The sequence below is a fragment of the Rhododendron vialii genome, chromosome 6a (assembly GCF_030253575.1).
Source record: "Rhododendron vialii isolate Sample 1 chromosome 6a, ASM3025357v1".
NCBI lineage: Eukaryota > Viridiplantae > Streptophyta > Magnoliopsida > Ericales > Ericaceae > Rhododendron > Rhododendron vialii.
This window is the reverse complement of record NC_080562.1, coordinates 20,942,938-20,954,617: the sequence shown is the minus strand read 5'-3', so window position 1 is coordinate 20,954,617 and position 11,680 is coordinate 20,942,938. Positions and strand designations below refer to the sequence as shown.

The 11,680-nt window shown below is 38.5% G+C and overlaps 1 protein-coding gene across 3 annotated transcripts; it reads right to left on the bottom strand.

Moving 5' to 3' along the window:
* Nucleotides 1-609: 609 nt before the first annotated feature.
* LOC131329836 (zinc finger BED domain-containing protein RICESLEEPER 2-like) lies at nucleotides 610-3,798 on the bottom strand. 3 transcript variants are annotated; one of them, XM_058363233.1, is made up of 4 exons: nucleotides 3,713-3,798; nucleotides 1,304-3,497; nucleotides 1,113-1,190; nucleotides 610-1,038 (listed from the first exon to the last, which is right to left on the bottom strand). In XM_058363233.1, exons 1-2 carry the CDS (start codon nucleotides 3,731-3,733, stop codon nucleotides 1,500-1,502), a joined length of 2,019 nt encoding a protein of 672 aa, XP_058219216.1. In that variant the 5' UTR covers nucleotides 3,734-3,798; the 3' UTR covers nucleotides 610-1,038; nucleotides 1,113-1,190; nucleotides 1,304-1,499. The 3 variants fall into 3 exon arrangements, with proteins under 3 accessions (XP_058219216.1, XP_058219215.1, XP_058219214.1); XM_058363232.1 differs by having other exon boundaries at nucleotides 610-1,009; XM_058363231.1 differs by having other exon boundaries at nucleotides 610-1,003.
* Nucleotides 3,799-11,680: the final 7,882 nt, after the last annotated feature.

The following is an 11,680-nucleotide window of genomic DNA, read 5'->3' as shown; positions in this document are numbered from 1 at the left end:
ACAATTCCGGAAAGGTATAATATGCCTTTGTTTGACGTTGGGGTAGGGGTGTTATCGGTTCGGGGTCGGTCGGTTCGGTCCACCGGGATTGAAGACCGATCATGTTCGGGGAAAAAAATGTCAAGACCGATCCCGACCGAAAGTACAATCGGTCCAATTCGGTTTAGGGTGGATTCGGTCCGGTCGGGGAATTCGGGCTGCCCGAATTGGGCCAAAGATAAAAAATTAAAAATGGGCCAATTAAAAAAGAAATTGATAGTGGGCCATAAATAGGCCCATTGCACCTGATTTTTTGATAAAGGTATTTTTTTGATAGTGGGCCAATTTCACCTGTTTTTTTTTTAATGGCAAAAAAAGATTTTGGGCCCACATTGCCCAATCTACCACAAATACAAAAAAGCCTTCAAGTTAGTGGCCTATTGGCCCAATTTCTTTGTTTTTTTTGAATCTGAACCCAATGAGCCAATCTTTTTGTTCACAACTCACCACATCCAACTGCTTAACCAACTGCTTGAAACTAACTGCTTGAAAACAACTGCTTAACCAAAAAAATACAATAACAGTTGCACACTCATACACTTAAAACTCACCACACCCATGCACTTCTTGAAACCAACTGCTTAACCTTCACAATACAATAGCATACTTGCGTCAAAAAATGCAAGATTACACCCAGAATTCTAACTTATACACATCTTGGAACCAAATTTCAAAAAACAGAAGCAGCCATCACAAAAACACAAAATACCAACAATCTAGCAGAATACAGTTAAAGTGTCCATCAGAAAAAAATACCACCATACTTCAAGTTAAAGTCTATCAAATTGAAAACACTAATGCCAACAAAATCCCATAGAATCCCAGTCATTATCATTACAGAATGCTACCAAAGAACCAGCAGAATGCAGAACCAGTCAACTAGCAGATTGCAGAATGCAGAACCATCCCCAGCTTGAAAACTGCACCACCATACTTCAAAATACTATGCCAAGTTGCCAACAATCTAGCCCTCATTTTGAACATAAAAAACAGTAAACACTAAGAAAAACAAAAAGTAGTAAAAAAAATTATTGCAAACAGAAAAAAAATATGTGTATGTGATTAGGATTTACCTCAACCACGAAAAAACAATTGTAGCATGCCACGGTTGCCACCAACTCCTTAATCGTTATCAATTGATTCCAAGACAACTACAAACATAAGAAGAAAAAAACAAACAAAAACAAACAACTAAGACATTCAACATAAAAGATATTTAAGAACCACATAACATAAAGAAATCAAGAACTAAAAAGAGTAGTACCCGAATCTAATTGCTCCAACTCATCAAGTTGTTCTTTTATATTGATTTTAGTTGGCTTCCTTATCCATTGTTGCGTGCAAATAAGAGCTTCCACGGTCTTCGGAGAGAGAGAACTTCGATAGGGATCAATCACACGTCCGCCCGTGCTAAAAGCGGATTCGGAGGCAACCGTGGACACGGGGATAGCTAGCACATCTCATGCCATTTGAGAGACAATTGGATACTTAGAGGAGTTTAACTTCCACCAACGCAATACATCAAATTTGTCACTATCATCCTCACTTGCTTCTGCAAGATACTTTTCCAATTCCGATTTGCATGCCATGTTGGTTTCCTTTTGCATGTGCATCTTAAATTGAGATTTCAAAGATTTATGACTACCAATCTCCATTTCAACTCCATCCAAATCTCCTTTGTCCGATGATCCCCTAACCTCTTGACTAAGCACATTCAAGTTTGCATTATTCTTCACATACCATTCAAATAAACGGGTAATTCCATTTGTTATATTATCCGTCAACTCACCAACCACCGTCTTATCATAGCCCAAAGTATTTCGAAAGCAATATTCAAAGAACCCAATTTTGGATCGAGGGTCAAGAACAACCGCAAACATCAACATTTGATTAATCTTATCAAAATCTCCCCAATACTTATCAAACTTCTCACGCATACCAAGTGCCATATCATGCAATTCATTATCATCGGTTTCACACAACTTCACAATATCTTGTTGAATCAACACCATTTCATCAAAAAAAACATTGCAGGTGACATACAAAGAACCCGAAAATTTCAAAGTTGCAAGGTAAAACACTCGAAGAAATTTTACATACAACTTGATTTTTTCCCAATCACTTGAAGTTGGAGGCCCAACATTTTCCTTCCGCCCTCTCCCTCTCCTTTTCTTTCTTTTCTCAATTTCAATTATCCTACCCATACCCTCAAAACCATCTACATCATCAAATTCCTCATCAATCTCCTCCTTTCTTACATTTAATTTGAAGGATGGGTCATCACATAATCGATCAAAAGCCTTTTGATAAGTAAAAGCCCTCTCCAACATAAAATATGTATAGTTCCAACGAATAGACACATCCAAATAAGGTTTAAGCCTACATGTAATGCCCTCCTTTTCAATACATGACCAAAACTCCGTCATTCTAGAAGGGGAAGACCTCACATATCTCACAATATTTCGCACCCTTCCAATTGGGACATCTATCTCTTGCAATCCCTCACGTACGATTAGATTTAAGATATGTACCGAACATCTCACATGCAAGAACTCGTGATTTAAAATGGTGGTCTTCCTATGTTTGGTCTTTCTTTCCAAGTAAGCAATCAAAAGACTATTCGATGATGCATTATCAACCGTAACAGTTAAAAACTTATCAACCCCCCAATCCAACAAACATTGTTCAACCATCCTACCAAGAGTATCACCCTTGTGATTAGGAACGATGCAAAAATTCAGAATTTTCTTTTGATATTTCCAATTCTCATCAATAAAATGTCCCGTCAGACACATGTAATTCAAATTTTGGACTGAAGTCCAAGTGTCCGTTGTAAGACACAACCTTTGATGCTTAAGTATTTGTTTCAATGCCATTTTCTCCTCCCCATAAACAAGCATGCAGTTCTTGGCCATCACAAGCCTACCTGGAGGCTTCCACATTGGTTGAACAACTTCAATAAACTGTTTGAAACCTTCCCCCTCAACAAATGAAAATGGCAACTCATCAATTATTATCATCTTCGCTAGTGCTCTTTTACATGCATCAACAGTGAAAGTCGCAGGCACAAGGTTTGCACTTGTTTCGCCATTGTGTTCTTTTTTTTGAAAACTAAGAAGTTTTTGCCTACTACCCGTAAATTTCGTGCTCATGGGATAATTGAAACACTGAAACTTTAGATGATGAGTAAGTGATTTTGTACCATTGAGCTTCGAATGACATGCATAATCCTTCAGACACCATTTGCATGCAGCCCTAGGTTTCGAATGACCCTCTGGTGTAATAATGTTAAAGTGTTTCCAACAAGGAGCCCTTTTATTAGCAATACTACCAACAATCTTTTTCGACTCAACCTTATTTTCAGGCACTTGATCATCGTTTAATTCAGCATTTTGAGGAATATCAAACTCGGCAGCATCATCCATAATATCATCATCATCATCATCAATATCATCCATCTAAAACAAATGAAAATTAAAATCAACATAATCACACTCTAATTTTCAGGCACTAATCTAGTAGTCTGATTAAATTGTATATGAAGTTATAAACTATGTTCTCATGCTCCAAACTCCAAAGTTCATGCACTAATCTTATTTTCAGTCCATCAGATCATGCTCATGCGAAAAGTATTTTGCAAATACTAATAAATTAGGATTTTGAGATTGAATACCTCATGCTCATGGTCAGACATGTTGCCGGCATTGTCGAGGTTGAAATTCCACGTGAGCCTAAAGCTTGGGCGCAGCCAAAACAAGTGTGCCCACTACACGAAAAATGAAAATTTGTGACGAAAAAGTGGCGACGAAATTTAATTTCGTCACTAAATGAGTATATTTGGCAACGAAAAAATAAATTCGTCACTATTTTGACAACTTCCGTGACAAAATAATTTCGTCACCAATTATACCTGTTTAGCGATGAAAAAAATATTTTCGTCACCAAAGGTACCCATTTGGCGACGAAATACATTTTTCGTCGCCGAAAGCTTAAAAAAGGTGACAAAATTATTTTTCGTCGCCAAAGATAATCATTTGGTGACAAAAAATATACTTTGTCGCCAAATGAGAGAAATTTTCGTCACCAAATGCTTAACTTTGGTGACGAAAAATAATTTAGTCACCATTTTAACTCTTTTAGTGACGAAAAATATATTTCGTCGTCAAATGGGTATCTTTCGTGACGAAATTTATGAATTGCGCTTTGTCACTAAATGTATTTCGGACATAACTCTTTACTAAAAACTCCGATTGAAATAATTCAAATTGGGTTTGAACAATAACTCAATTGCCTACAACTTTCATATTTATCAAAATTACTAATTTTAATGTTTCAAGGTTCAAAATTACATTCGAAATATATTTTCATGTTAAACATATGTGTTATATATTAGATATTTCAACTATTTATTGAAAATTGTGTGTAGTGCAGTTGGTCAGAACTTGTGTGAAAAACTCAGGTGACTTGGGTTCGAAACCTAGTAGGAGCAAGAAAGAAGGATTTTTTTCTCCATATGAAAACATCTTTCGCAACGAAAAATTTCGTCACCGATGTGACCCATCAGTGACGAATTTTTTCGTCGCCAAAAGGAATAATTGATGACAAAAAATTTCGTCATCAAAAAGCACAATAAGTGAGGAAAAAAATTTCGTCACAAATTATTCAATTTTTGGTGACGAAACATTTCGTCATCAAAAGGCACTATAGGTGACGAAAAATAGATTTCGTCACCAGGTAAGAATCCTCGACAACCTTTAGTCGACAAATTTTTTTTCGTCACCTATATTATTTGTGACGAAAAACATGCAATTTGTGACGATTTTCATTCGTCACCCAATTGAATTTTTCTTATAGTGGCCCCCACACCTTTGAAAAATCTCTCTTAATAGCTACAGACATAACAAAAATTTACGTCTTACAATTAATCACAATACACAAGTTTGCTTTATCAAGTACTTTAAAAAAAAAAAAAAGTTTCACAAACCCTTTCAACAACAACACCAGCTGTAAGTAAAAAAGAAGTTAAAGAACCCTCCACAGAGCTCTTAAAAAATCAAAAAAACATCAAAACTTTCACAAACCCTTTAACCCCAAAAACTAAAATCAGGAGAAAAAAAAGAAGGGGTTTTTCAGAAATTTTAAGAAAAAAATATATAAAACAATTTCAAAAAATATTCCACATTCTGTACGTTTGAATCGTTCGAGATCGGATAAAAAAAAAACAAACAAACGGTGAGAGAGAGAGAGGACTTACTCAATGATGTGGTCGGTGGGCCGACGGCGAAGAGAGGCTCGATCTGTGATAGAGAACAGAGAAGGGTTTCAGTCTTTCAGAGGGAGAAGGCCAGGGTTTCAGGCTTTCAGCGTAATCAAAGGTAGAAGCACGATCTGTGAGTTTCAACCTTCAGCCATGTCGATTGATGAGAGCCACTGAGCCAGAGAGGGGGTAGAGTGAGAGAAGGGAGGGGAGAATGAGAGCTGCGGGCTGCGGAGCTGTGAGAAGTGAGAGGCTAAGATCGTGAGGGAGAGAGGGTGAGACTCTGTGAGCCAGAGAGAGTGAGGACGTGAAGGTGGACTTAGAGATGAGGTTGTAGGGTTGGTTTGTATGGACAGTGGAGATTAAAAGATAAAAGTAATTTACGGCCAAGATTAATGCCAATTATATAAATAAATAAAAATATATATAACAAAATAAGTCGGTTTGGTTCGGTTCGGTCCTAGTTCGGTTCGGTTCGGTCCAGTTCGGTCCCAGTCGGTTCGGTTCGATCCACAATTACAGAAAACTGAGACCGAACCGAAATTAGTTCGGTTTGGTTCGGTTCACCCCGAACCGAAAAAATTCCACCACTAACCCGACCGAAGACTGAACCGATCGGTCGGTTTTTTCGATCCGGTCGGGTTCGTAACAGCCCTATGTTGGGGTGATCTACACCTGTTGGTCAAAATTGGAGTTTTTTGGTCAAAGCCCAATTTTTTCAGTCAGTGCATGGCTCGTTTTTTCTGAAGAAGACAATGACATCAGTGTAATGTCATCATCCAGTTGCTCCGTCAGTGCCACATGGCGCTCTGTCATCCGCCACATCACCTACTCATCACCCGCTGGGTTCTCAGTCCGGACCCGCCTGAGGCACCACATGTACGCCACGTGTTTGCCACATCAGCAAATGGTCTGACTCAGTGCGCACAGTCTGCGAAATATTCCTTTCTGCGAAATAATATTCCAAAACATGTTTTCTCAATTTCGGAGCCGTCGAACTCCGTTTTTTGCCCGTGAGTAGTCGATTTTTACTATCTCGATGTTTTTCGGATCCAACCACGTGCTCTATTTCCTAAGATTCAACCCCAAAGTTGCTGCCCGTCCTTTTTTGTGCTAAAAACACATTTTTGGCCTTTTTGGCATTCGTAAAGCTGATTTCAACAAGTGTGGACTTTTTCTGACCGAATTGGCTATTTTGGACGCAACCATGATGTTTGTTTTGTGATCCTGACCCGTTGTTTCTGTATTGTTTTGTTGGAGCCTTGAAATGTCCGTTTATAGTGTTTTGTGGGTATTGAAAACTTATTCGGGATGCTTGGTTTGTCGATTCTGTTGTTTTAAGGATGGTGCATCCTTTGTTAGCTACAGTTTTATGAGAGGAGCCCGTTTTGACGCCGTTGTGAAGCTTGTTAATGGGAGGATTTTTTTTGGAAATCTTGGTGTGAGCAAGGCATCGGTTCGACCTCCTAGAGTGTTTGGTGTTCTGTCTGTTCCGCATTGGATCTATCCCTTTATAACCTGACTTTGCACGGGAGTTTACGTTTGGTGGAGATAGATCTTTTGGAAGCTCAGTTGAGTCTCACTTGTCTTTGGTATTGATGATATTTGTTTGGATAGCCCTGAAGATGATGGCACATCTCAAGGTTTTGTCATTGTAATCGCAACTGATGTATTGGTTCTGTATCTGTTTTGGAGTTTGCTCGATGCTCCAGAAGTTACTTCCTGTCTAAAGTCTATTATGAACTTCAGAATGAACTTATCTGTTCAGCAACCAACTTTGATGAGAGTGTGTGCTCTTCTGCCTGTGATCTGGTTCTCCAGTTTTGATCAAGCTTTTGTTTTGAGAACATCTTTATTTGATCGTCCATGTTACGATCCTTACGGATTTGAGACTTCGGTGATAAGAGGTTTTTTGCTAAGGTAGAGATTGTTGACTATTGAAGCTATGTGGCTCTATTTTCTTTAATTGTTTAATATGTGGAAGATCGCATTTTGATTAAGTTATATGTTTATTAATGAGGTTATACGGATATGCCTACCGTTGTGTACCAGACATTCGGAGAATAGTTGAACTACAAGTTTTGATGTTGTAATGATGTTTGGGGGTGTTGGTTACGAACGGAGTTTGATTCGATCAATGTTGGCAAAATTCTGAAAATTTCGGACCTGTACCTGTACAATCATTTCCCAGTACTGGTACATGTTGACCAGTGACTTTTCGTTCAGCACATTTGTGACCTGTACCGGTATAGTCATTTCCCAATACCGGTACACCTAGCAAAAATTTTAAATTTTCAGCACGCGATTCAGTCCACTATAAATACACCCCTTTACCATTTTTCACACCCAAACCCACAAAATAGACCTAGAAACACCCCCTTTTACCTACTCCACTCCAATCTCACTCAAATCCTTTCATTTCTACCTTAAATCTTCAAGATTCAAGTGCTTTCTACCTCAAAAACGCTTGATTCTTGCGTTTGGTGAACAAAGGTAAGTTTCGTGTTCTTGCTCTCACTCCTTGACTCTCAATGACGTTTTTCTCTCTATCCTCTCAATCACTTGTTGATCCATGCTTGTTTATCTTGTTTTTGGGTTATATCCATTCTAGATTTTGTAGCAAAGTTTGGGAAGAGCTTGTTCTTGGTAGATTCGAGCTTGTAACATTTGGTATACTTGGGGTTTTGCTCAAAACCTACTTTGGTAGGTATTTCTCTCTTTCTCTAAATGTTATGTGATGATTTCATGTGATGTTAGTGTTTGATTGTTATACATGATTCAAGTGGAACACCTTAGGGTTTGAAGATTACATATTCTTATGAAAGTTGTATTTTTGTCTTAATTGTTGTGACCCATAAGTTATTTGTGACGTGTTAGTTAATGTTGATATGTGTGGAACGAATAAATGGTTTTGATGTCAATTGTGATGATATTGTGGTTGTCGTTGTGAAGTTTAAGTGTGGAGTTTACTGTAACGCAAGGAGTAAAAATACAGAATTGCAAGGGGTGGAATTTACTGTAACGCAAGGGGTGGAAATACAGTGGGAGGTGTGCGTGTGTGTGTATGTGTGTGAGAGTGCTTTTATACCAGTAAACGGTGTCGGTACGTATTGTTATTGGATTTACCATTGTGTACCAATTCCTTGTACTGTAATGATTTAGAATCGTTGTTAATTCACTTCTTGCAAAAAGGATTTGCTATTTAGCTTGATTCACTGTGTCCACGCTTATCATCTCATCCACATATAGATTTTGTAGAGATTTTTTTACTGGGCTAGTGTAGCTTAACCTATTATCATTTTCAGGTTCAAATGCCGGACTTTAGCTTGCATGCATCTTGTGCTTGGATGTGGAAGACTTTTTGGAAGCTTAAGTCATGTAGTTACTTAATCATCTTTGTAACAACTTTCTTTTGATAAAGACGCGTTTGTAACTAATTCCTACAGATTTCCTTTTGACTAAAATGTTTGTAACTTATGAATTCATTCATACTTGTACATAAGTTATTTGGGGCCGGAGTGCTAGTGATGTAACTTCTCTAAATTTGAGGATTTGGTTTGTAAGTTAATCAGTTGAGAAATCTCTTTGGGGTACTATCCATATAATGCGATGATCTTTTATTGAAACAGATTATTTATTTATTTTTAAAATCGAGGGCGTGACACAACCGATTAGAGTGAAGGCCATGTTTGGTGTGGCTTTGCAGGAAGAGGATTTGATCAGCTTATAATAGGAGACCTTTTGGTCTCTGGTATTTGTATCTCTCTTTAGTGAGAGGCCTGTGAGGTTAGTTATGTAGCAGAGTGTGGTAAGGTGAAAGGCCTCATTTGTAAAGCTTTACCTGTTTGAATATAGGTTTGATTCCTTCGTGGAGTACTCGCTTTTGAAGAATCAGATAAACTCTGTCTTCGTGTGTGTGTTTTGGCTTTAGTTTGATTCCCTTTAGACATAACAATTCAATCATATATATATATATATATATATATATATGTATGTATGTATGTATGTATATATACACACACACACATACGACCGATAGATGGCACGTTCAATAAGAAAAATATAGACGTGCCTGATTAACATGGGGCCGGTTCTATCCACACAAATTTTAGCACAATTTTTGACACAAGATCTCAGCCATTCGTTTTAATGCCTAAGATTAGAACTCACTCTCTCCTCCCTCCCCATCTCCTCACCTAATCCATCCCAGATCTCCTTCCCCACCAGAGAGCTCACCTTTCTCGGATCAACGCCGGTCGACTCTTCCTTCCTCGGCACCTCCATCTTAGGCGACCCCATATTCGGCACACACCTTCCCTCCGTAAATACCGATCACCCTTCCTCCTCCATTACCAACAACATCCATTCCAATTCCAAAACAATTAATCGAATAAGATCGGAAAACAGACGAAACAAACTGTAATTGACGAAGTCCTTATCATCAACAGCCACCGCAAAAGTATATATATATATATATATATATATATATATATATATATAAAGTTATTACACAAAAAACTAACAACTATACCTTAATGAATCCGTCAAATCCGTCGAAACGAGGAAAATATGAAGTTATTACAGAGACTCTTCTAGGTTTTCATTTCTGGAAATCGTACAGAGGATTTTGAACCAAATCTGATTTACTAGCTTCTCAGAGAGAGAGAGAGAGAGAGAGAGAGAGAGAGAGAAGGGGTCGCCGGAGATGGAAGTTCCGGAGAAGGAGGAGCCGGGCGTTGGTCTGAGAAAGGTGGGTTTCCTAGCGGGGAAGGAGAGAGGGAGAGATTAGGTGAGGAGATGGGGAGGGAGGGGAGAGTGAGTTCTAATCTCAGCCATTAAAATGAATGGTTGCGATTTTGTGTCAAAAATTGTGTTAAAAATTGTGTAGGTAGAACCGATTATATTGATGGTGCAAAGAAAGAGAGATTCTTACAGAGCCAGGGGTGTAGGAAGTGAAGACGCTAGGACCCTTGATTTTCTTCATGAGAACATACATGTAAGGGTCACAGGACAAATAAAGGTTCTTCACCAGAAACCCGTTTGACCCTTTTGGGACCTCCAAATGAATTGTGTTCTCCGTTCTTATAACTAAATCAGACTCTTTTGGGTATCCTTCGATGTAGTCTCTAAATATCACCTGCTTGTTCGTCACTTCTTCTCCCTTTTTCATCTCTCTGTCTCTCTCTCTCTCTCTCTCTCTCTCTCTCTCTCTCTCTCTATAGCTCAATTCTGTATGTATATGCTTTCTTATATGCATTTTTTTCCGTGTATGCTATGGCAAACCTTCTACAATGCTCTCCAGTGGTATGGGAGCATGGAAGCATGCTCCCATTAAATATGGACCCCTAGATTGTAAAATATGTAAATTGTAACCCTTAGATCGAAATCTCACAAAAAGTAGGATAGATTTGCTAAAAACGAAATGATTTTAAGAAATTTTGACAAAAAAGTCATATTACTTACAACAGAAACAAGTTTTATCTACTATTTCTTAAAACAAAATACTTATTATGTTACATGGCTACAAAACACTTACTATATTTATTGATAACACTTACTACGTTGCTAACAACATTTACTATTGAATAAGAAAAAAATAACTTGAGAGTATCATAGCGGGAGCCACTCTGCAGTCTGAATGCTATCATGCATTTTGTTTGGAAAGTTGGCCTATTTTATTTTCCATGGGGTTCTTGGTGACACGAAGCTAGCGTTGTCAATAATTATGTGACGTTTTACAGTAAGGCCCATTGAGAGGAGTTATATTGGGTTTCAGTTGTGAGGGTATGAACGGGGCATAAATGGGAATGAAAACGATTGAGATTCACTGATTAAGAAGGACCACAAAGCTGGTGGTTTGAATCAGAGTTTTTCCTAGGTGACCATCACGACTACGTAATTGAATTGACTGCACGACGAACGTAAAACCATACCGTGTACACAACATACATGATACTCCCGAGGATTTTTCCCGTGGCGCTTGTTGAATTGAAAAATACTCCACTAATCACGAAAACGTGGACTCATGGCCTTCTCATATTCTGCGTCCCCCACAACACTTCATGCTAGGTGTGTGCACGGGTCGGGTTTCATCCCGAATCCGAACCCGACATTTCGGGTAACTTCATTTTAGGCTCCGAATCCGAACCGAACAAGTGGTAAGAACCTTTCGCGAGTCTGATTTTTTACGTTGGGTCGGGTCCGACCAAAAACCGAGTTAATCTTATGAATTGGTCGGGTCGGTAAGAAAAGCACCATCCCAAACTCCGAATCGAAATCTGAGTTTTAACAGAAAGCAAACCCGTACCTGACCGAACATGCATGTTCGATTCTGTCCGAGACCCTTTGGATCGGGTTGGGTCCGCGGGTGCATGGATTTTTTGC